The sequence below is a fragment of the Perca fluviatilis genome, chromosome 14 (assembly GCF_010015445.1).
Source record: "Perca fluviatilis chromosome 14, GENO_Pfluv_1.0, whole genome shotgun sequence".
In the NCBI taxonomy this organism is placed as follows: Eukaryota; Metazoa; Chordata; class Actinopteri; order Perciformes; family Percidae; genus Perca; species Perca fluviatilis.
The window spans coordinates 35,553,353-35,579,510 of record NC_053125.1 but is presented as its reverse complement, the minus strand read 5'-3'; the positions used below and the strand labels follow the sequence as shown (position 1 = coordinate 35,579,510).

At 40.5% G+C, this 26,158-nt stretch overlaps 1 protein-coding gene and 1 pseudogene across 1 annotated transcript; both read right to left on the bottom strand.

Moving 5' to 3' along the window:
* Positions 1–26,158, bottom strand: part of LOC120572754 — a 572,223-nt pseudogene that overhangs the window by 533,305 nt on the left and 12,760 nt on the right.
* LOC120573494 (zinc finger protein 420-like) lies at positions 5,243–19,061 on the bottom strand. The gene is made up of 4 exons (XM_039823252.1): positions 19,032–19,061; positions 17,862–18,394; positions 6,868–6,973; positions 5,243–5,872 (listed from the first exon to the last, which is right to left on the bottom strand). Exons 1-4 carry the CDS (start codon positions 19,059–19,061, stop codon positions 5,345–5,347), a joined length of 1,197 nt encoding a protein of 398 aa, XP_039679186.1. The 3' UTR covers positions 5,243–5,344.

Genomic DNA, 26,158 nt, shown 5'->3' with positions numbered 1-26,158 from the left:
GTCCACACTACTGAATTTAGAAGCAGTGCTTCCCATACATTGGTTCTATGTGGTGGCACCGCCCAGGTAGATAAAATCCAAATTGAATTTTCTTTCCAAATTACAGTGAATTTTTTACAGTGCACACAGACCAGCTGCCCCCAGCTCCTCCCCCTCGCAAAGTTGCGTGCCGCGTGCATGACAGCGTCAACATTGCACTTGCTCAGAGATGCTATCGTTACGTTAGTAGTAGCATGCTGCTGGTGGTCTTGCAATGGGATTAACTGTACTAATTAAACTGTAGAAACAACGGGGCCTCGCTGCTGTGAAAGCTCCCGAACGTAATTTATCAAAGTCTGGCTGTTACCCCTCTCTGTGGCAGTCTCCTCCGCTCCATATATTTATAACAGAGCTAGCTAACTGGAGCTAACCACTAATCAGAGCTAATGGTTGCTAACAAAGCCTTCAGTTCTCCGTGCCTGTATCCATTAACTGTATTTATGGACTCAAGCACAAATAACTCTTAATTTTATTGAATTGGCTGTAAACGTTTTAAACTACAACTCAGAGTTGTTTGAATGAGAGAAATCTGCTCAGAAGAGAACTTAATGAATACAACAGGACATTTATAGTACAGAACAGTAGGCTATGTTTAGGAACCCCAAAACACGGATAAAACACTTCACAAGATGAACAAAGATCTAACCAACAAAATGAACAAGAATTAACTTTAGATAGCCCTAGTCTAATGTGATATAACAAGATATAGAAGGAAACAGTGTTGATATTAATAATAACTAGTCTTATATTATTCAACAGGAGTTAGAAGGAAACAGAATTGAGATTGATCATAACATGTAATGTTCTGTATGGAGTATAGTATTATGTGTATTTTATCTTATGGGTAGGCCTATTTTATCTGCTGAAAGTTAACATTTGGCAAAAAAAACTGATTTAATTGTCAAAGCACATCATGGCTACACTTTTTTGGTCATTTGTTTAAAATTTAACGAGCAATTTGTTGTATTTTAGCAAAATACTGAAAGCAGCAGAACTGAGTAGGCTATAGTTATAAAGTAATATAATTATCGTAAGATTCAACAACGTTGGGGCATATCGCATATTTTCCTCATATCATGCAGCCCTAATAACTACCCTGAAATTGTGTCAGATGCAGCATAGTGTCACAATATTTTCATCTGTATCGGTGTCATATTTTAGTCTAATTTGTTTAATATGTAAATAGTATTTTCTTTCTAAATTATCTGATGTTATGTAGTCATTGTTTTCACCTTCTTTTGACTAGTTTATAACTGAACCCATTATTACTAAACCTAGTCATCACATCCTGCGCCACACACCACCTCAAGTAAATTCTCAACCTGTGGGAAACACTGAGAAGAGCCCAATGGCTTCCATAGTAACATGTCTGCAACCAGAAGAACTTTACCTTCATTTTGACATCAAATTAATGTATGTTTTTCAAAAGGTTTGAATGGGTTTTAAAGGATGAAAAATACCCAGAATGTATGAAAAGTTTGTTATTTTAAAGTTACCATGGAATTTCTAACTGAAAGTAAAACTGAAGAGAGTGTGCAAATGTTTTAGTTTTTAAATTGCCAATCATTTGAATGGGGAAACTTGCCTGAAATATTTTGAATATATCGGAACTTATTAAAGTTATCAAGAGTACATTTTCTTCCATAATAACATGTCTGCAACGGCACATATTCTTTTTCATTTTGTCATAAATGTATTGTATGAAGAGTTAAAATTGTGAGTGAGAGAGCAAGTCCAGGGTTTAAAAAAGGTTGTTCACTAACTCTCTCTCTCTCTGTTTGTCTGTTGCTATAGAAATGGAGAGGAGGAGAGGTACCCAAACGTCACCACTGTCAACACTGTGACAAATCCTTCACAACATCTGGATATTTAAAGATTCATCAGAGAGTTCACACTTGAGAGAATCTACACAGCTGTGATCAATGTGGGGCAGCTTTCACACAACAGGGTACCCTAAAAACACATCAACGCATTCACACTGGAGAGAAGCCATACAGCTGTGATCAATGTGGGGCAGCTTTCACACAACAGGCTACCCTAAAAACACATCAACGCATTCACACTGGAGAGAAGCCATACAGCTGTGATCAATGTGGGAAAAACTTTTACTAGGAGTGGTAGCCTAGAAAACCATCGACGTGTTCACACTGGAGAGAAGCCGTACTGGTGTGAACAATGTGGGAAAACCTTTTCTCACATTAGTAACCTTAAAATACACCAGCTCATTCACACTGCCTCGTAGTGAACATGTTTCCGAGCCAAGCTGTTTCCTCCTGCCTCCTCCTCATGCCCTGATAGCTGTGTTGTTATATTCTGATCTTCTCTCCACATTGATGTTGAAAATGATGTTTGTTATGTGTGTTACTGAACAGTTTCTTTAATTGTGGATAGACCAGCTGGTTGTATTTGGGGGAATGTTTGCGAGCTTTTGGTTAATTCTGGCATTTTTAACCCATGTATAATCATTTGTTTTATTAATTTTTCCTCTTCTTAAATTAACTGAATAGAATTGAACTTTCACCTTAAAGGAGAACTCTGGGCAATTTTTACGTTAATCTTGATCGCTATATGTATATGAGTACTGTCGATAGCAAAAAAAACGAGCCGAATCGGTGCTAGCAACACGGAGCTGCTGCAGCTAATGCCGAGAGCTCCCACTCAGCTAAAACGGCAGTTATGGGGGCCTAAGATAAAGAGTGTCTTTGTGCCTCTTAACAGACACAAAATGCAATTAAAATGTCTGTGCAACACGAACAGGGCCCTTACATGACAACAAGATGCGTTTAGCAACTTAGCCATTGTTTAAATTCACCTACCCTCTTAGCTGCTAGCTGCCGTCTGGGATGAGGGAGTGTGTTCAGCCAGGCTCCGGTAATAATCATCACGCAGCAGTTCCATGTGTATTTGTAGCATATATATCCATTTTGTGTGCTGTCGTTGGTGAATATGAGTCTCTGCAGTGGCAAATTGTGTGGTAGTTTCCTTAGCCAGGCTAGCAGCCCCGACCGGGCATACTTCTACTTCCTACCCGCCTCCCTTGCCTGCCGCTGCCGACAACAATCCACAGGCGCCCGCTGGTCTGGTGGATGTCCTCCAGAGGACAGTTCATGCTTTCACGGCGAAATATTGAAGTTTATTCCCCCCTCAAAAATAGGTAATCGAGCACTGAAGTGGTTATGATCATATCAGAGACTATGTAACTACATGGAAACAGACCAAATGATGCCTGTGGATTGTTGTGAGTTTTTGAATATATTAAGCCCCTCAAAAAGCCAATTCATTTTACGGGAAAATAATAATAGAAAGAAACAATAATTCCTTCAGTTTCAATAGGGCCTTCGCCGCTGTCGGCGCTCGGGCCCTAATTACAAGGTCCTGATTATGAGAAATGAATGTTATCCAATGTTGCTATAGAATACAATTACAGATTCACTGGATATTACATTTTGATGTGATGTCATAGTTAAACTTAATGTTGACATGGCACACTAATAAACAAGAAATGTTGAAAAGGGCACTTCATATCAAAAAGGTTGCTGACCCCTGTACTATACTATGACTTTTTTTCAACATACTAGACTTTCAGAGAACCCTAAAAAATTCCACTTTTGAATAAAACATTCTTGCTGTTATTTAAAATTGTTACTAATTTAAATCATTCCAATTTTTCTCACTGCTTTACCTTCTTCTTACACATTAAAGCCAGCAATCTAGTTCAGCTTTAGCAATTTAGCTTTTCAGCATTCACAAGCACTTTCTGCAGAATTTCAAATGTGAGACATACATTTACAATAAACTGATCTTGAGATATTTTTTCCCTTCCTGATGTTGAATGTTTGGGATAAACTGAAGGATGATATGGAGTCATAAGAGTGTCATAAAGAATAATACTCCTGTAAAGAAAGTAAGAAACAATGTGAAATTTCAACTCTACTCAGTTTATTTAAGAAGAAAATTAATAAAACAAATGTTTATATATGGGTTAAAAATGCCAGAATTAGCCAAAAGCTCACAATCTTCCCCCCAAATACAACCAGCTGGTCTATCCACAATTAAAGCAACTGTTCAGTAACACACATAACAAACTTCATATTCAGCATCTTACTGAGGTATTACTAATTACTGAAATAACAAATACTTTACCTGACCCAAGCTAGCATTAGCTTAATTTAGTATCAGGACAGTCACTTAACTTAGTGTTAGCTTAAAAGAAGGATTAATGTTACCTTTTGTGATATTAAATTAAACCCTTTCGTAATAGTATAACATACGATTCTGATTTAATAAAATGTTATCAGGCCCATATATCAGCTCCTACACAGTCTCCAGTTGTTTTTATTATGACAGAGTAGCTGTCAGAATGCTCTACATGTGATCTGTTGCTGATTTTAATTACCAACAGACTGTAGATGATCTGTAATCTGATCAGATTTAGTCTCTCTGACTTCTAAACATCACTATCAGCCTCACAACATGTGTTCTGTACACAATAAGCCTTTAAATCAGACACATAGCAGTTATAATCCCTCCAAATCAAAATCAATAAAAAGTTTCTATAAAACATCATCATGTTGAGTCGATTTTGAACCAATCAGCTGTTGGATCAGCTGAGAGGCCGGTGTTTCCCAGCATGCCCCTGGGTCCGCCTGGGTCTTGCAGTCGGTGGAGAGCAACTGCGGCGCCTGGCTCTACAAACTGCGGCCGCCTTGATCTCGTGAGGTTATCGTTGCCCACGTGTGCATGATTTCAGAGCAAGTTGGGATCAAGTCAGAAACAAATCTACCCAGCATGCATTGGGCGGCGATCGCCGGTGATCGATTCTGCGCAGATCTGGCTCATCTCAAACGAGCCTATTAACTGTTCAAGTCATTTTTTAAGCAGCAGCAGCAGACATGTTCTGATTAAAGCTCCCCAGTTATGAAGATTTGCTTCTTTTCTTCGTCTTAAAGGACAATAAACTAAATATTTCAGCAATTTGACATCACCTTAGTAAACGGTGATGCGATTTTTTAAATTAAGAACAAATACTCCTTCGTTGCAACATTAGTTAAATAGTGCTAGCAATTGAACCCTGAACTCAACATATTGTATTACAGGAAAAAAAGCTAATTTTGAGTGAAATGAATCCCTTCAAAGGGAGGGAGTGTAATATGTAGTCGTAGCCAGGATAACATCCATGGTGTTCAGAAGATCAAGTTACTGCTGGTCAGCCTTCAATGTGGAGAGAAGATCAGAATATAACAACTCAGCTATCAGGGCATATGGAGGAGGCAGGAGGAAACAGCTTGGCTCGGAAACATGTTCACTACGAGGCAGTGTGAACGCGCTGGTGATATTTAAGGTGACTACTGTGAGAAAAAGTTTTCCCACATTGTTCACACCAGTACGGCTTCTCTCCAGTGTGAACACGTCGGTGGTTTTTAAGGCTACTACTCTGAGAAAAGGTTTTCCGACAAAAATCACAGCTGTAAGGTTTATCTCCAGTGTGAATGCGTTGATGTGTCTTAAGGGTACCACTCTCAGAAAAAGTTTTTCCACATTGATCACAGCTGTACGGCTTCTCTCCAGTGTGAAAACGTCGGTGGATTTCTAGGCTACCACTCCTAGTAAAAGTTTTCCCACATTGTTCACAGCTGTACGGCTTCTCTCCAGTATGAATGCGTTGATGTCTTTTTAGGTTAATCTGTTGCGTGAACGCTGCCCCACATTGATCACAGCTGTACGGCTTCTCTCCAGTGTGAATGCGTTGATGGTTTTTCAGGTGACTCTGTCGTGTGAAAGCTGCCCCACATTGATCACAGCTGTGTAGATTCTCTCCAGTGTGAACTCTCTGATGAATCTTTAAATATCCAGATGATGTGAAGGATTTGTCACAGTGCTGACAGTGGTGACGTTTGGGTCCCTCTACTCCTCTCCGTTTCTATAGCAACAGACAAACAGAGAGAGAGAGTTAGTGAAGTAAGGGTTTTATACCGACGTCGCCTCGCCGTCGTCCATTAATACCTGATAATGGACAACTCAAAGGTATGCCAAACTTGCGATCTTAAAGAGGCCGGCAGGGAACTCTTGTGGGTCGCCACCACTCGCCATACTCGTGTTTTCGTGCTGCTATCTCTGACTCACTCACTGGACCGTCGACCTGACAAAAACCTGCATGTAGGCGGAGCAGCTCGGCTAGCTTCAGAGCTAAGGCGGAGCTACGGATCAGGTGTCCCTAGAACCCGCGTATCTAAGGCTACGTTCACACCGCAAGTCTTAATGCCTGATTCAGATTTTTTGCTCAGATCCGATTTTTTGTTCGGCTGTTCACATGACCTTTTAAAATGTGGCCTATATCAGATTCCAGTGTGAACTGTTTGCGGTTTTGAAATGACCCGCATGCGCAAAAGAACACTAACAATGACATCAGACGCAGCACGCTGTTGCACTAAAGTTAGGGAGGTTATGGAGGAAGTCAGCATTTTCGCTTTTATTTTTATTTATTTTTAATTAAAATGTTTGTGTAATGGCAGCCATAACATTAATGCGCAGGTGCTGAGGAGGAGAAGACTGAAGAGAAAGAGAGACAAATTTGCAGGGTTATGGCTGCAAATTCACTACAGAGGTCTGTGTGACCGGACTGCCAATTTGCACGTCAGGACCGCTACGGGCCTCCACCACTCTGGCTTTGCCCTCGCACACGCTCCACCTCCCCGGCGGTGCGGCAACTCGGGCCGGTGGTACGCCCGACCCCGAGGGACCGGGATCCCACCTCAGCTGGCGCACTTTCATTGCACCACGGGGCGACCCCGACTTGCGAGCGCGTTAAACTCCTTGGTCCGTGTTTACAGGCGGGTCTGGGGGACTTGCCGACATCACCTTTTTATCCCCGCCCTGGCGATGCGACGCGCGGTTGGGGAACACTGAGGACAGTCCGCCCCGGTTAACAGCCGCACTGGAAGCAGGGGGCCCCGCGCCTCCCCGCGGGGAGAGAGGGCGCAGCGAAGTTTTTTGGTAAAAGTCACATCAAATCCGCCTTGGCTGTTCACACTGCGGTCGCATTGAAAAAAATCAGATCTGGGTCGGATTCAGGACCACATATGCAAGTGGCCTGAATCTGATCTGAAAAAACTCAGATCTGGGCTAGATTTGAGTGTTCACACTACTTCTGAAGAAGCCTGACCTGGTCACTTGACCCCCAAAAAAATTCGGGCCAGAAGATTTGGGCCACTTTGGCCTGCAGTCTTAACGTAGCCTAACAGTAGATCCACATTACATTAATTAATTTGCATGCAAGTTTTATTTATTTAGTGACGGAAATTATTTGTGTCGACACATTTACGTAGTCGACTACGTCAACGAATCTTCCCAGCCCTAACCCAGACCATGGTATAACCTTTAAAACCAGGACTTGCTCTCACTCACAATTTTAACTCTTCATACAATAATTTATGACAAAATGAAGGAAAATGTGTGCCAGTTGCAGACATGTTACTATGGAAGGAAATGTACTCTTCATAACTTTTATAATTTCATAAATATTCAAAAATGTTTCCCAGACTTCGAATGAATGGGGACAATGTTCAAAACTTGCTCAGTTTTACTTGGTTAGAAATTCCATGGTAACTTTAAAATAACACAAACCATTCATACATTCTGGGTATTTTTCATTCTTTAAGGCGAGACACATTGTGTTTTTTTTCCCATGTCAATTTTGAGATTTTGGGCTATTTGTATTCAATAACATGTCTTCTTTCAGACATGTGGTGAAAAAAAGTCTGAAATACACATTTAGGTCTTTATTTTACTACACTTTGTCTGTTTGCGTTTACAGATTTCTCCTAAATTCAACAAAAGTTGTTTTTCTAAATCATCCCGCTGCTCCACTATCACTGTCTCCACCCTGTATCCGGATCCAAATACGGTCATTTCCTTTTTATCACCAATAAATCATGAAAGTAATTTCTGCGATAGTTCAGAATGTCGAAAGGAGTGCGTCAAAAATCATCTCAGAGAAGACAAAATTAGTTATAATTAGCAAGAAAACACACGGGATTACAAACTAAGACAGCAGATGATGAAATGCCATATTTAGCTGTCAGTGGAGCTGCTGTCACCTCTCCTAGGAGAACTACCAGCTTATTTTCTGGTGGTAACTTCGGGAAGTTTTATTTTTTTTGCTATTTTTTCAAAGTATAAATCTCTTAGTGAAGAATTTTTCACAGTGGAGGAGGATGTTCATCTCTTTCTGACCCACTTGGTGGTCACTGAGCCCGTCTCTCTCTCTGACCTGTCTGTCTGACCCAGTTGGTGGTCACTGAGCCTGTATTTAGTCAGGATCCGTCTCTTCTTCGTATCTCTGACAGTGTGCAGATAATCTGTCAAATAACTATTTAGTCTACGTGGTTTGCTTTCCCCAATGTTCTAAATGTTGGTCTTTTGAATGATTCATAAGAAGCTCATCCCTGTGTACCACCGGATGTCCGTGACAGCCTGCTCAAGCGCATGCCAACGCATACCTCAACTTGGTCATATGGGCCCGATGTCCAAAAACAGTCTTAGTGGGGTAAAGCAGGGTTGAGGCTGCAGACTCAAAAGCCAATAGTGTCCATTCCGCCAGTGCAAAGCGGAGCCGTAAAAGTGTAAGCCCAGCCAAAAAAGTGAGACGACACCAGCAGGAAATGGAGGAGGGCCCTACATATGGTGCAGGCATGGATATGTAGACTGTAAACTAACTTGGGGGAACTAGGCTGTGGAATGGTTGTGTTGGGCCAGTTTGAAGTTTGTGATGTAATGGTCTTCAGTTGAGGGCCATGTTGATGTGTTGTTTTGGATGTTATGATCAGTGTGGATGAAGCAATAATGAGTTTTGGATGTTAAACAGTGTGATACATGGATCTTACTTGAACCTAAAGTATATTTTGTCTGTAATTCATGGCTTTCAATAGAAATTAGTGGAATTTTGCCATAAAAATCTTTAAAAGGTCACATGGCATGAAAATATCACTTTATGAGGTTTTTTAACATTAATATGAGTTCCCCCAGCCTGCCTATGGTCCCCCAGTGGCTAGAAATGGTGATAGGTGTAAACCGAGCCCTGGGTATCCTGCTCTGCCTTTGAGAAAATGAAAGCTCAGATGGACCAATCAGGAATCTTCTCCTTATGCGGTCATAAGGAGCAAGGTTACCTGCCCTTTCTCTGCTTTGCCCGCTCAGAGAATTTGGCCCACCCATGAGAAAGAGAGATATCATGGCTTTCAAACGAGCAAAGTGGCAGTTGGTCAAGGCCACACCCCCACCCTCCACCTTGCCCCCCCTCTCTCCTCCTCAATAGCATTTAAAGCTACAGACACAGAAAAAAGAAACCCAAAGATCGACCATACTGAAGACCCATGTGAGCATCACTTTAAAGATGTGGGCAGAAACAAGGTGGGAGAGCAAGATCAAGAGCATCGAGCCCATGAGGTACCAGGGAGCTGCCGTGAGAGAGGCTTTAAAAAGGAGAATTCCAGAACATTTGTAATCTTGATGGGGCTAAAAAAAAAAAATTAAAAAAAAAAAAAAAAAAAAAAAAAAAAAAAAAAAAAAAAAAAAAAAAAAACAACAGTCAAAAACGTTCCTTGATTAACACGGCAGTTGTTGGGGCAAGTTTTAGAGTTCCTTTGTGCCTCTTAACAGACACAAAATGCAATTAATGTCTTTGCAACATGAACAGGGCCTTTAAGGGGAAGCTTATCTGTCCTCTCTGCATATTAACAGACAGCAGAGGTCCGACACACACACACACACACACACACACACACACACACACACACACACACACACACACACACACACACACACACACACAAAAACACAAACACACACACACACACACACACACACACACACACACACACACAGGTGCAGACGGAGTAAACTACGTCGGCCCTGGAGTATTGTTGAAGTCACGCGATGCTGATAAAGGGGTTTCAAGTGGTCACAATGTATATTACAGACATTTTATGAACAAAAAAACAATAACTCAATCTGCTCCTACAACTTCCTTTCTCCACATTTGATCTCTAACAACAGAATGAAGGGATGAACCACGGAGCCTGGTTACTTTAGAGTGGTTGTTGTGTCCTGAACACTGACCTGAACATGGCTGCTATCAGAGTCCCAGTCTGCTGCTGGTCTTCTGGGGACCTCGGTGCTCCGCTGCTCCTGGTTCTGGTTGTCCTCCTCCATTCCTCTCTGGTCCTGAGATCCAGCAGATCTCCACTGGGGCTGCTGGACTCACTCTGGATTCTGTTCAGGACAAATCAAAGCCCCCAGAGATATTCAGGAGCTGCTGTCTCCTCTCGTTTTCCTCCCATCCACACACAACTAAAACAACAGGCTGACAACTCAAAGCAGCGGCTGGAAAACTGCTCCATCTCCTTCCTAGCTACAACATGAACTCAGAGTAGTTTGGAGAAAACAGCATTATATTAAACTGGGAATAAATCTAAAGGTAAAAACAAACACTACCATAACGCTGGCTTTTTGGTGTCTACCCTTCACAATAAAAGCCCAGCTTAAATTCACTCAGAGCATTTCACTAACAGGAAACTCAATAAAAAGGGATTCTGCCGACACTAGATATCAAACCAAAGCTACCCACTATATCTGATTAAAGTGCTGCGAGCTGTAAGTTCACCACTTCTACAGAAGGCCGAAGATGACATCATCTCGGAGACAGCTGTCTTCCTGTCTCACTCAGACTACGTTGTTTAGGTGTGATAACTTACACTAAAACTTTATTGTTCTCAAAATACCTCCACTAGGAATAGTCCGGTTGGTTTGGGACGGTGTGAAAGCTCATCTGAACTCGGGTGCAGATCAAACACCAGAACTCTGGTCCGCTTGAAAACGGGGGTCCAGGTTCAGATGGGAACGTGATCCGACCCAAACACAGGAAGTGGACCAAAAACAGAGCATTTACTAGCCTGCACTTTCAACCTTTCACACAGTTTACAGACTTAAATATCTGGTTTAAGGGATGAGAACTTTCAGATCCATATGTAATGCGTGTGCAGGTTAGTTCCCCCAACAAATGTCAATGTCTGAAACTGGTTTCTCAGCAGGCAAATTATTCAATTCATAGCTTTAAAATGCATTTGTCTATTCTAGAGAGTCAGCTTACAATAAGATTACCTCTCATTGGCTAACAGCTAGCCAATGAGAGCCTGGCTATCAGTATCAGCTGAAAGAAGAGATAGCAGTTCATTTTCACATTCACAACATAACACAAACACATATGGACCTTACATATAAAAAAAAAAATGAAAGTAAAAACAGTTTTGTGTTTCAGGTCACCTTTAAGCCAAAGAATGGACCAAACCGGTAAACTGAATTTCACCACTAGGTGTCCCACTTGTCTCAGCCGAGTGAGACTGGTGATAAATGTCCATAATGAGAGTGTGAGGACTCCATGTGCCTCTAAGCCAGGACTTTTTTAACCTGCAGTGAGCCTCCTACTGGAACCTCTTTGGTTTAACACTCACTCAGCTTCACATCTGAAATCTTTCCATATCAGCGGTGCAGTTTTAGTTTTCTTTGAGACTAACTCTGCCATATATCATCTTGTCACTGCAGAAACACATGATACTACTTTGTAGTTAACAAACAGAACTTGAGCTGTTTCCCCTCACACTGCTACGGTGGCCGAGACGGTTCAACACAAATACACAAAAGCTACAAACCCTTTTACATGGCTTTAAATACATTGTAAATATTCAATCCACAGTCTGAATTTTATTTATTGATTTTATTTTCCAGTAGTAAGCAGGAAGTAAGGTCATGGTTAAAATTCTGGGTGTATTTCATTCAGACCAACCGTGTATGACCGTGAACATAGACGTGTATGTGTGTATGGATGACATATTACGCCCCTAACACTGGAATAGGCAGCATGTTGAAGGTAACACAATCAGCATTCACTTTAAACATCTGTTTACCGTAACCATAATCACACACACACTTTCCAAACCAACGTATGGAGGGAATTTGCGCGGGAGCTGATCAATAATCAGATAGATCCGGTTAACAAGTTCCAAGCTCCTGAGCCTCTCCACAGCTCTCGGTAATAATCATCTGTGTTCAGCTCCCGGTCGGTTTGTTTGGATCAGAGGGAAAGTCGGCCACACTTCTGCTCTCAGAAAGAATGAAGCTCCACTACATTTAGAACGGCTTGGCTTTCTCCCATTTTAGAACAAGGTCAAGCAACAATGGGAGCAGCTGACAGACACATACTACACATACTAATACTTTCTACAGACACACACATACTAATACTTTCTACAGACACACACATACTAATACTTTCTATCTTTTTCTCTTTGTTAGAAAGAGAGAGAGAGAGAGAGAGAGAGAGAGAGAGAGAGAGAGAGAGAACAAAGGAACGTTTCCCTCCAAAACAAACGGGGTCGAATGGGAAGCTAACTTCAGCGTCGTTGATGCAACAACACATGAATATGAACTACTAGCTAGCCTGCTACATTACATTACATTACATGTCATTTAGCTGACGCTTTTATCCAAAGAGACTTCCAGTTAAGTGCTTTCAACCCTGGAGGTGTAAACTCCAGACAACAAGTAGTAAGAGCAAGTCCATTAGCTTTAAATAAGCTAAACTACAAAGAGCCATATGAAAGAGCTAGCTAGCTTCTGCTCAGCTCCGTTAGCATTAAGCAGCCGAATGGGAAGCTAACGCATGCGCAGCTCTGTCTTCTTTTGTCTCTGAGTGCCGTAAAAGAGCAGTTCTTAAAGTGTTTAGCTGAGTGTGTGCAGGTTTACCTGAAGCTCTGTCTTCTTCAAACTCACTAATAACAAACAGCACAGCTATCCCGCCCGGCAACCACACATCCCAGTCAAACAACGAGACTTCCGCTTCCTCCCAGTCCGGGTTTTCAGATTAAAAGTTTAAAATGAAAGAAGCCGCCGCCGCCTGGAGGTCAGGAGGGAAACAACAGATCCACATTCAGTTCATTAATCAGTTAGTGGTGGACTGGAACTGAGGACATTTACTCAAGTACTGAACTTTACTCCAGGTACTGGTACTTAACTTGAGTATTAAATAATATACAGCATTTTAATAACTAAAACAATGTACAAGTATAAGGAGAAATTAAAAAATATAGATTAATTTTGAGAATTTTAATTTTTTTTTCCACCAGACTCCCTTGAATTAAAACAGAAATGTTATTGTGAAGTCCTTGTACGTTATTCTCTGGCGCTACCCGAGCTGGCTATGTCCTCCGGTAAGAGAGTCGCTGCAACCTTCGCTTTTAGTTTAACACATTTATTGATATCCAAATCCAGCAGTGAATAAAGTGGTTGTGGCTTGCAATAGTATGTGTGTGTGTGTGTGTGTGTGTGTGTGTGTGTGTGTGTGGTTTTCTGTAAAATAAGGAAATACAGAATATATAAATATAACCTGTACATAATTAATGCACATACTGTATAGACAGATTAAAGAGCAATAAAGAACAAATCACTCTGCAATATACATAATTATATGCATATAAATATATATATATATATATATATATATACACGTCACGTCACGTCACGTGCAGAAATGTCAAGTGGGAGAGAGGCTGCCCGGAGCTGGAGGATTCGCCAGCATCGTTTATAGTCTGGTGTGTGGGAACATTTTGGATTTCGTGGTACCTATGACGAAATAAAACAATATATAGAACTGCCACTGTGTGCATGTTTTGTGCAACATGCATTCAATATGCTAATTTTAGCTATATATCATATGCTGAAGTATATTATGGAGTGTTAAAGATTAAAAGAAAAAATAACAAGAACCGAGACAGAACCGAAAACCGGGATTCTAAAACCGGGGATAACCGACGTGGGTTTTGTGAACCGTACCACCCCTAATATATATATATATATATATATATATATATATATATATATATATATATATAATTATTTCTATGCAATAAATATATTTGTTGTGCAAACAACCAAATAATTCTGGATAGTTATGGGAATCAATAGAACACAATGTAGTAAAGAATATAGGTTTCATTGTGTCCTTATATCTATTGGCCACTAGATGGCGCTCTAAGACCCCAAATGGAACATAGCAGTAGCATTCAGGTCCAATAGTCATGTTGACTACACAAACAAAGTTACATGCAACACCAGCATGGACATAGAATTTTGCACTTAACGTTCTCAATAACGCACACAGCAACACAACAGAAGCTTATACACGTGACAACTTTAGGAGCAGCTGTACTAGCGTCGGCAGCAAACTACAAAAGGAAATGGCAAAGTTGCGCATGTGCGCAAATGCATGAGTCCAAGGAGTGATGTAGGCTCATCAGTCCAGCAGGGAGTTTTCCACAGTTATGATTATTAAACACACTTATTTCAAAGTGGACAGAAACTAAATAAAAGTATCAGCTGTCTTGGTTCATCTTTCCACTGTTCCAACAATCACCACTCTGGTTTGGTTGAAATAAACCCTTAATTCACCCATTTACATGTGGAGATATGCTGGCTCTATACACGCTAAAAGTCCTGATTATTTACATCTGGTGGAGTTTGGTGATGGGGATTTTGGGGCTGTTTCATGTTAAACTAAAAGGATCTTACTCTTTAACTAAAAGCTCTATCTCTGTAGGTAATGTTGTCAGACACTTAGAATAATAATCTGAGTCTGTCAGCGGCAAAAACAGAACTTTTAGTGGATGGAAACTTTACCTTTTAATTAGGACTTTAAACACAGACACAACAGGAAGAATACATCCATCAAATCAAGTTACAAAAAGGGTTTCAAAAGGGGCAGAAATTTTCCAGTAAATTTCCGGAAACTTTCCCTGGAAAGTTAAACTGGGGAATTTTGGAAACATTCCAATTTGGAAACTTTCATGGGAATTAATGGGAAAATATGGGAATTTACGAGAAATAACTGGAAATTTTGGGCAATTCATACAAACTCCATCTTATAAAAACATAAATATAAACATTTTGTTTTGTAATAACTGTCTTCAATCAGCTTCAATCTGCTGTAGAAATGATCTGTGCAGTGGTGGGTGTGGCCTCAATAGCCCTGCAGTAGACCTTTAGCTTAACATATGAAGGTAGCTAGCATGCTGCCTTTGAACCTTCTGTATTTTAAATACTAAATGTTGGCCAGTATGTAGTAGCCTATGCTGATTACTGCGTGCGTGCGTGTCATTGACGAATATAGGGAGGACATTCAACTGAAGTTGCATTAAATCAGGTTGTTTTAACCAAGATTATGCTGTAAAATGGGTTTTTTCAACTACATTTAAGTTTCCTGTTAAGACTAACAGTATTACAACAATCAGTATTAAAAACATCCAGTTTATTACAGTTAATTCCCATGGAAAGTTTTCAACTTTGAAAATTCACGGAATTTTGCAACCCTAGTCGCAAATAATCAGCATGTGGCCTTGTTTTTATGTAATTTATTTTGCATTTAGTTGTTCCACATTCCCAAACACTTAAAACAATTGAATCATTGACGTCATTCAGCGTTACATCATCAGTGTCTTTACTTTCAGTCTGAACAGACCTCAACAGATTTAAAACCACATTCAGTCACAGCAAATGCAAACAGTGAATATGAAATGTCAGGCAAAGATTATTAAATGAAAAGTCTACAAAGGAAGAAAGCAAACTGGAGAAATGTATGTATCAAATTTTGTGATTATCGAAACCAAATTTGACCAAATAAAGGCATACTTCTCCGCATTAGGGGGCGCTAAACACAAATTAACCAAATCACTCTAGTCTCTTATTGCTCATGTTTTGATGTGTACACCAACTTTGGTGAGTTTTCGAGTACATTATAAGGTCACAAATACGGTCAAAGGCTAAAACTTATTAGAGGCGCTATAGACCCACCATGCCACGCCCATCTGTAATATCAGATTGAAATATTAAAGTTACTTGTTTTAACAGGTCATGTTTTTGTGCACCCTAAAGTCCTGTCAGAAGACAAACATTCTTTTTATACATGTTCCTAAAGATGAGAACAATGGGCCTCATTCACCAATATCTTCCTAAATTTTCTCTTAAATATGTTCTTAAGAAAGTTTATAAGAAAAGTCTACGTCGGATTCATGACGTGTTCTTAAACAGCAGAATAGTTCGCACCTGCGTTCTTAGGATTGATGAATCCCACGTCTTCGTAACTGAAAGCGCGTGCCAGTTGTTCCTAATTAGCATAAGAAAATGCCCCGCAAATACCCATATAAAAGGACATGATGCTTCCTGTGCACCTCCTGGGAAGAGGGGGACTGCGTAGAGATGGTTGTCAGGAGTCGCGGTGGAGAAAGTACTGAATCTCAAGTAAAAGTACAAATAATAACGGACATGTTTACTTTAGTAAAAGTATAAGGTGTCCACTACCACAAACAAGGCCTGGCTTTTAAAAAAAGTTCTTATCCTAACCAGCATAAAACGGAAATGTGTTGTTAGAATCAGAATGCGGTTGCTTTTATTCATGGATGTATTTTAAGACAGTTTTATTTTCTTTAACCATGCAAGAAAGCAAATAAAGTGTGTGAAGCAGCGGACATGGGGAGATGTGAAGAAGTCCAGCCAAATAAATAAATAAATAAGATATGAACGCGTCTTATGCTGCCTGGCGGAGGAGTAAACAACGCTGTGGAGAGAAATAGAGGTCAACTATGATTTAAAAACAGGAATAATAAAAAACAAACATTTTCATTTTCACTTTTACTGGAGGCCGGAGGCTGTATTACTGAGGGTCAGCGGCGCTGCGCCCGGGCTCTGGAGCAACGGAGCCAGCTTGGATCGGTGATGCCCCATATCTACAGTATCTATGGCAACCAAACTTCACTGGTGTGACAAACGTGTGATGGTCAGGAAGACGTTTCGGCAGGGGGAAAAACTGATCAGAAAATGTAACTGAACATTGTAGAAATGTAGTGGAGTAGAAAGTATACATAATTGCTGCAAAATGTAACAAAGTAAAAGTCAAAAGTAGGCTATTCACTATTGAGTCTACTTAAGTAAAGTACAGATACATGAAAAATGTACTTAAGTACAGTAACAAAGAATTTGTACTTTGTTACATTCTACCACTGCATTTTGGCCCTATAAATAGCGCGATCAATCAACAAATAATGCAGGATTTAATCAGTTTAAGTGCTGATGTAAATTGCAGTATTAGTGTTTGTTTTTTTTTTAAATCAGAAATACATTACAGTACAATACTATCATTGTAAACAACTGTAGAATTGAATGAAATGCAGTAACCAATTATTTGGAGCAAATTGTCATCACTCAAATGTGCGTAAGAGTGCTTTTCAGTGTTCGTAGATTTTGTTCTTAGCTAAGAACAAATCCAAGTTAAGAAAACATTAGTGAATGCCAGAATCTTTGTAAAAAAGTGCGTAAGAAGGGTTTAAGAACACATTTCTTCGTAAGAACGGTTGGTGAATGAGGCCCACTGTTTGCATCAAATTTCGTGAACAAAACTATGGTGTGTATTAGGGGGCGTTAGGGGAGACCACTGCAGAACTTTGCAATTTAAAAAAATAAAAATAAATCATTCTCAATAAGTAATCATTAAAAACACACAGCATCAGGAGAAACAGCATTTGACCCACTTCTAACAGGACTACACCTTCTAAGGGAGGGAGCATAATGTGTAGTCACAATAATAACATACATGCTGTATTGGAGATAAAGATACCGCTGGTTAGCCTTCAATGTGGAGAGAAGATCAGAATATAACAACACAGCTATCAGGGCATGAGGAGGAGGCAGGAGGAAATAGCTTGGCTCAGAAACATGTTCACTACGAGGCAGTGTGAATGCGCTGCTGATATTTAAGGTTATAACTCTGAGAAAAAGTTTTTCCACATTGTCCACACCAGTAAGGCTTCTCTCCAGTGTGAACACGTCGGTGGCTTACAACTTCTCCTTGAATGATGAAAGTTTTGTCACATTGATCACAGCTGTACGGCTTCTCTTCAGTGTGAATGCGTTGATGTCTTTGTAGGATACTCTGGCGTGCGAAGGCTGCCCCACATAGATCACAGCTGTACGGCTTCTCTCCAGTGTGAATGCGTTTATGTCTTTTTAGGGTACTGTGATGTGCGAAAGCTGCCCCACATTGATCACAGCTGTACGGCTTCTCTCCAGTGTGAATGCGTTGATGGATTTTTAGGTGACTCTGTTGTTTGAAAGCTGCCCTGCATTGATCACAGCTGTACGGCTTCTCTCCTGTGTGAATGCGTTGATGTTTTTTTAGGTTACACTGTAGTGTGAAAGCTGCCCCACATTGATCACAGCTGTGTAGATTCTCTCCAGTGTGAACTCTCTGATGAATCTTTACATACCAAGATGTTGTGAAGGATTTGTCACAGTGATAACATTTGAGTTCCTCTTTTCCTCTTTGTTTCTATAAAAAAGAGAGAGAGAGTTAGTGAACAACCTTCTTTGAAGACCAGAAAAAAAACGTTTTAACTTGCTCTCACTTTCACAATTTTCAACCTCCGTACATCAATTTCATGTCAAAATGAAGGAAATTTGATATATATAAATATATATCTATAAATATAATCTATCTATCTATCTATCTATCTATATATATATATATATATATATATATATATCTTAAGATTTCTTTATTTCACTTTTATGTTGACTGCTTTTTAGGCTCAAGGTCCATTTCAAAACATAAAACAATTACAAACACAAAGGACAGACACAAATATTTACATTTGTATTGTACTCTGAGCATAATGACAATGAAGATCTATCCATCTATCTATTTTACCTTCTTTCACATTCAAGCCAGAAATGCTTTTCAGCATCCAGCAAATTTTCTCAGTAATTGTGATTTCTAGTTTTCATGTTCCTTTACATATTAATTTAATTAAATTCAATTTTATTTATAGTATCAAATCATAAATCTGCAAGCAGCTTTGGACAGGCACGCGCGCCTCTGCGTGTGTCGGGGTTACCAGCGGACGCCGCTCCTTGTGACCATGCATTAGCGCGGCACTCAGACACTGCAAATAGTCACCAATGAAAAGGGAACTCCCTGCTGAATTCAATGATACCTCACACAAGACTCTACGTCATACAGTTCGTTAGCTGTGAAAGGGGACATGACCAAAGCATATGGGTCGGGGCAAACCATTACCAATAAAAAAGGAAGTCTCTGCTGAGTTCATTGATACCTCACATAAGACTCTACTTTAAACGGGTCACCGGTTATGAAATGGGGCGTGGCTTAAGCATAAGGAGCGTGCCAAACCATCACCAATGAATAAAGAACTCTCTGGTGAGTTCAATGATACCTTACACAATAATTTACATCAAATGGGTCATTAGTTATGAAAAGGGGCGTGGCTAATGCATAAGGGGGCGGGTCAAACCATCAATTAAAAATTAATGCTCTGCTAAGTGGCCTGAGTAAGTGGGCGTGGTTAAAGTATAGGGGGCGGCTCAGTGTCACATTGTGACGGGGCGCATGGCTGCCGTCACGGTAGCGATACGCTACCTATTTTTATTACAAAGACTGAGTGAAGAGGTTGCCCATATGTATGTTGGACGAGTCTATATGTTCGGTTTGTATATTGTATATCATTTATCAAATTTCCCATATTAATCCCGTAGTTTTGTGCACTGGTTTTTAACATCTACTACTGCGGTGATTTGTTATCTAGGCCTAGTTATATTTATCTATACGTCGTTTGTTGTGTAAAGCCGTTCAGATTTTCACAGACATCACTTGGTAGAATAACCATTCAGCAATTAAGTCTTTGGTAATTAATGTTCGTTTATTGAGTGTAAAAGTATACAGAGGGTCAAATGTGGGCTTACCAGCATGTGCTCTTTTGTTGGGGGGGAAGGTTTACTGCTGTCCTTTTGTTTGAATTATCTGTGACTTCCGGGGTAACAGGAAGTTGACCTGTATTTTATGTATTATATTTTATAGCCAACAAGATGTCTTGTATTATAGATTGTCTTAATTGTAATGGCCATGGTATACATTATATGCTGTATCTGTCTAGATTTTCAGCTATGTGTATTTAGGCTGTATTAAGCCTTGTTTATGTGCTCACCTGAGCCACCCCTGTGTTGTGTAGATTGGTATGTTCCAATTTGAGGGGCCGGCATCAGGCTATATAGAGTGGCCATGGTATTTGCTCTGGGGAAGAGAGCTGAAGCGCGCACTGAGGTGGTAAGACATACAGTGCCTTGCGAAAGTATTCGGCCCCCTTGAACTTTTCGACCTTTTGCCACATTTCAGGCCTCAAACATAAAGATATAAAACTAATTTTTTGTGAAGAATCAACAACAAGTGGGACACAATCATGAAGTGGAACGCAATTTATTGGATATTTCAAACCTTTTAAACAAATAAAAAACTGAAATATTGGGCGTGAAAAATTATTCAGCCCCCTTAAGTTAATACTTTGTAGCGCCACCTTTTGCTGCGATTACAGCTGTAAGTCGCTTGGGGTATGTCTCTATCAGTTTTGCACATTGAGAGACTGACATTTTTGCCCATTCCTCCTTGCAAAACAGCTCGAGCTCAGTGAGGTTGGATGGAGAGCGTTTGTGAACAGCAGTTTTCCTTCTTTCCACAGATTCTCGATTGATTCAGGTCTGGACTTTGACTTGGCCATTCTAACACCTGGATATGTTTATTTGTGAACCATTCCATTGTAGATTTTGCTTTATGTTTTGGATCATTGTCTTGTTGGAAGACAAATCTCCGTCCCAGTCTCAGGTCTTTTGCAGACTCCATCAGGTTTTCTTCCAGAATGGTCCTGTATTTGGCTCCATCCATCTTCCCATCAATTTTAACCATCTTCCCTGTCCCTGCTGAAGAAAAGCAGGCCCAAACCATGATGCTGCCACCACCATGTTTGACAGTGGGGATGGTGTGTTCACGGTGATGAGCTGTGTTGCTTTTACGCCAAACATAACGTTTTGCATTGTTGCCAAAAAGTTCGATTTTGGTTTCATCTGACCACAGCACCTTCTTCCACATGTTTGGTGTGTCTCCCAGGTGGCTTTTGGCAAACTTTAAACGACACTTTTTATGGATATCTTTAAGAAATGGCTTTCTTCTTGCCACTCTTCCATAAAGGCCAGATTTGTGCAGTATACGACTGATTGTTGTCCTATGGACAGAGTCTCCCACCTCAGCTGTAGATCTCTGCAGTTCATCCAGAGTGATCATGGGCCTCTTGGCTGCATCTCTGATCAGTCTTCTCATTGTATGAGCTGAAAGTTTAGAGGGACGGCCGGGTCTTCGTAGATTTGTAGTGGTCTGATACTCCTTCCATTTCAATATTATCGCTTGCACAGTGCTCCTTGGGATGTTTAAAGCTTGGGAAATCTTTTTGTATCCAAATCCGGCTTTAAACTTCTCCACAACAGTATCTCGGACCTGCCTGGTGTGTTCCTTGTTCTTCATGATGCTCTCTGCGCTTTACACGGACCTCTGAGACTATCACAGAGCAGGTGCATTTATACGGAGACTTGATTACACACAGCTGGATTCTATTTATCATCATTAGTCATTTAGGTCAACATTGGATCGTTCAGAGATCCTCACTGAACTTCTGGAGAGTTTGCTGCACTGAAAGTAAAGGGGCTGAATAATTTTGCACGCCCACTTTTTCAGTTTTTTATTTGTTAAAAAAGTTTGAAATAGCCAATGAATTTCGTTCCACTTCATAATTGGGACCCACTTGTTGTTGATTCTTCACAAAAAATTACAGTTTTATATCTTTATGTTTGAGGCCTGAAATGTGGCAAAAGGTCGAAACGTTCAAGGGGGCCGAATACTTTCACAAGGCACTGTACGTCTGTGGTATATCCTCATTGCTGAGACTTGAATTAAGGTCCATTTTTATACAATTGTTTATCTGATTGTTTGCCCGTTATGACTTGTAAGTCAAGTTTAATTTGTTTTTCTTGAAAGTGCTTTTTAGTTACTTTTTTTAATTTTGTTAATTTTTTTCTATTATCATTTTTGCCTGTGGGCCTTAATTGGGTCAGCTATAATAAAAGCCCATCATTTGCACATCACCTTTGACTCACCCTGAGTGTTAATACCTGCTCAAGACTACTCACCGCATCTACCCTCAACACACATGTAGACCACACATAAGTTTCATGTAAATGGGATGTTTGTTATATAAGGCTGATATCCTGTTGCCAGCGGGGGGCACTATGACCAAAAGTAAATTTTAGCCCTGCGATGTATTTAGGCCTACATTTTGTCAATCATGACAAATTTCAGGCAGATGTGACAATGTACACTCAAGATACAACTTCTTGGCACGCCCACACCGTTTGACGAAAAGTTTTTCTTTTAATAAATTTAACTAAGGTGTTGAGATGGCACAGATTGAATTTGATCGGATGAAATCTCTAGGAGGAGTTTGTTAAAGTACGACATGTGGAAATTACCAGAATCCAGAGGTGTATAGTCCAGGTGCCAGAAAGTAGAAATCATGTCCAGCAGCTGTCCCAACCATCACTAAACCAGCTCCTCTACCAGGTAGATGAGCTCGTTAGTGAAAACACCTGTTCTAGATGTAGAGGCAGATCCAAAAACATGGCAGGATTTTTACTTTCTGGCACCTGGACTATACACCTCTGCCAAAATCACACTAATTTCGAACTTTCAATTCAAAATGGTGGACTTCCTGTTGGGTTTAGGGTATGGCTCCAATGAGCTTTTTTGTACGTCTTGACATGCTACATATGTGTACCAAGTTCTTAGTCTATGGTAAACGTACTGCAGGGGCTCAATTTTGTTGAACTTTGTAGGGGGTGCTAGCGAGCCATTTTTGTGCACCTTTTCCCGAAACCCTTAAAATACGTAAATGTTCACCAGGCTTGATGCAACCGCCAATTTTGGTACGTTTTTGAGTATGTTAAGCCCCTCAAAAAGGCAATTACTTTGCTGTAATAATAATTCCTTCAGTTTCAACAGCCTAACAAGAGTTATCTCAGGACACTTTACAGATCATTACAGGTCTACAGGTCTAGACAACAAACTATAATTTACAAAGACCCAACAATTATGGTAATTCCCCCAAGAGTAAGCATTTAGGAAGAAACCTCAAATGAGAAAAACTTCCTTTTAGGGAGGAACCTTGGACAGACCCAGGCTCTTGGTAGGCGGTGTCTGACGGTGCCGGTTGGGGGTGAGATGAACAGTGGCAATAATAGTTACACTAAAGATAAGAGAACAATGACCATAAATAGTAGTTGTAGTAGTTCATGGCATAATAGGTCACTGCAGGGCGTTACAGGACATAGCAGAGCATGGCAGGGCATAGCAGAGCATAGCAGGGTGTAACAGGGCATAGAAGGGCGGGGGGCAGGACCACCGGGACAGCTGCAACCATGATTTAGGTGCCACCCTAATCCATGAAAACCTGCTGGGCGAAAAGGGGTGCACCGATCCGATATTAGGATCGGCTATTGACCCCGATATTGACAAAATAGCTGAATCAGGGATCGGAAACATTAACAGATCCAACGGCCGATCTGTTTTTTTTTTTTCACTGTCACATCACCGGGACCCCTGTTAGCTGCGTCCCCTTCTCACTCATGGTAGTAACTTTATAACACAACAATTAATAACCCACAACTAACTCTCTTTAACAGGATAAAAGACCATAGCATATAAAAATTTGTGACTTAAACAATTTCTAACACTAATAATTTTAAATTTACAAATGTACTCCGAACGGCATGTTGGGTAACATTAAAACTGCTAGCTAGCCAGGTAGCATAACCGTCTGTTAAGCTGGGAGAGGCTCCGGTCGCAACGGCACATTCAAGAAAAGAAAAGAAAGTTAGGATGATGAAGAAAGACCGGAGATGCACCAGAACAACGTATGCTCAAGAGAGGAGCCGTCTGTTTTTGTTTCTAAAAACACTTGTTCAGAGCAATGATTAAAACACATTTAAGATGTCTTGCCTCGCTGAAATACATCCGCCAACCTGCTAACGTTATTCAAACAGCGAAGGAGGCTGACAGCTGAGCTCCGTTCAGTCGCCCACTACAACCACACTACAACCTAACTTACCTGTGGCCAAGGTAGTGTTTATACAACTAGCTTACAACTATTTTGTTTTGAAAGGGAAACAATGTTAAAGTTGTTTGTATGTATATTCATTCGATTTAAGTTTATTTTACTACTTTGCAGTTTGCACAATAAAAGTAGTTTAGATTGTGTAACTGTTTGATGCATTCTCCTTCATAGCACGCTATTGTATAATGTTGTGGAGCCAAACCCTTTATCCTTTATACACTTTATTATTAATTCAACAATGGTATCAGATCAGTATCGGGTATCGACAGATACACACAGCCCTGGCATCGGTATCGGGAATAAAAAAGTTGGATCGGTGCATCCCTACTAGATTAGTAACAAGCATTTCTGGGACATGGATGCACACTGATGGAAAGAGAGAGGAGAGAGCAGCTCACTGTGTCAGAGGAAGTACCCCCGCAGTCTAAAACTACTTTTTTTGGTATGACATGCTATCTGCAATACAGCATCCCAGAAAACTCATGCAGTCTCCTAATATGCATGTGGACCTAGCTGTTAGTCTTTTGAAGAAGACTGAGCGAGGTCTCCAGAGCTACAGGGCAAGTGGCTTTGTGACTGCACAGATGGCAGCCAAAGACATTTGTGAAGAAATTAATGTGGAGGCTGTTTAATACAAAAAAGGCTGAGGTTGACAAAAACGTTGTCGTTGATGCAGCCATGTCAGCCATCAAGGAAAGATTTTCCACATTGGAAAATGTGGGAAATAAATTTGGGGTGTTAATACATTTCCAATACTTGCAGAGGAGGAGCTGGCAGAGGCTCTAGGCGCCACACTGCGCTTTAAGGGGCACTCTGATTTGGACAGTATAGAGCTTGTGCAGGAAATTAAGAACTTCCCTGACCTGCCATCAGAGACCATGAGCCTCCTTGAGCTTATCACTTTTATGCATGATAAGGATCTATCGGAGATCCACCCCAATTTTTGGACTGCTCTCAGGATTGCACTTACTCTGCCAGTCACTGTGGCTCAAGCCAGAGGAGCTTTTCCAAACTAAAGTTGATTTATTTATTTTTATTTATTAATCAACATTTCTGTAAATGAGCCAGTTGGCTAATTTTCAACTGTGGTCCTAGTTACCTAGCATGCATGTATTTATGGTTGGAGGAAACCGGAGCACCCGGAGGAAACCCACGCAAACACGGGGAGAACATGCAAACTCCACACAGACAGGTCCGGAACGACCTGGATTCCAACCCAGAACCTTCTTGCTGTGAGGCAGAAGTGCTAACCACTGAGCAAGTAATTTAAGTTCTGATAACATATACTGTCATATTTTGTACAGAATTGTGTTCATTATCTTTTGGCAACGTTGGAGGTGGAGATTGTGCACCTTAAAAAGTTTCCTGTTGTAATTGCAATTATTAAATAACTGGATTCTCTTAAGTGTGTTTTTCTAATGTTCTAATGAAGGATTTTTGCAATTGAGAAATATAATTCTCTCTTTCACTTATGTTGTTATAATAAAATATAACCGTTTGTGCAGACTTTTATGTGGGTGTTCTTTTGGGGGGGGGTTCTGGGTGTAATTCAATGTAGAACCGTCACTGGCACTCCACCAATAAGATTGGTCATTGAGTCCGATTGCCCGCCTTCCGATTCAACATGTCAAATCGGCCAAAATGAAGGCCGACAGCTCCTCCGACGGACGACAGCACGGAACACACCGAACAGACTTGAGTCATCGACCTCGCCAGGCTGTCAGACGGCCGATTCTCGGGTTGGTGTGTCAGCGCCTTTAGGCTACTAATCATTTACACACATTAACAGTTGTAGCTAGGGCTGCGCAATATATCCTAAATGTTGCATTAACTTGAAACGGGTAAACCTCATGGTGCATTCAAAGTTATTATAAAATACCCTTTTTCTCATTTGTTATGGTCGTTGAATATGGGATTAGTTTTGTGACTTTAATTCCAAGCAAAACTTCTCAAGTATCAAACAAAAAACACTAACTCAAGCAAAAAAATTGTCACTTCAAAAGGTAAAACTTAAA

What these genes read in the sequence shown, in the direction of transcription:
- LOC120573494 (XM_039823252.1), bottom strand. Translation starts at nt 19,061, where the DNA reads ATGCATGGTCACAAGGAGCGGCGTCCGCTG. An exon ending in ACAAGGAGCGGCGTCCGCTG is followed by an intron (nt 18,395 to 19,031) that starts GTAACCCCGACA and finishes TGGTATGTAAAG; the next exon opens with ATTCATCAGAGAGTTCACAC. An exon ending in CAAGTCCCCCAGACCCGCCT is followed by an intron (nt 5,873 to 6,867) that starts GTAAACACGGAC and finishes TTAAAGATTCAT; the next exon opens with CAGAGAGTTCACACTGGAGA.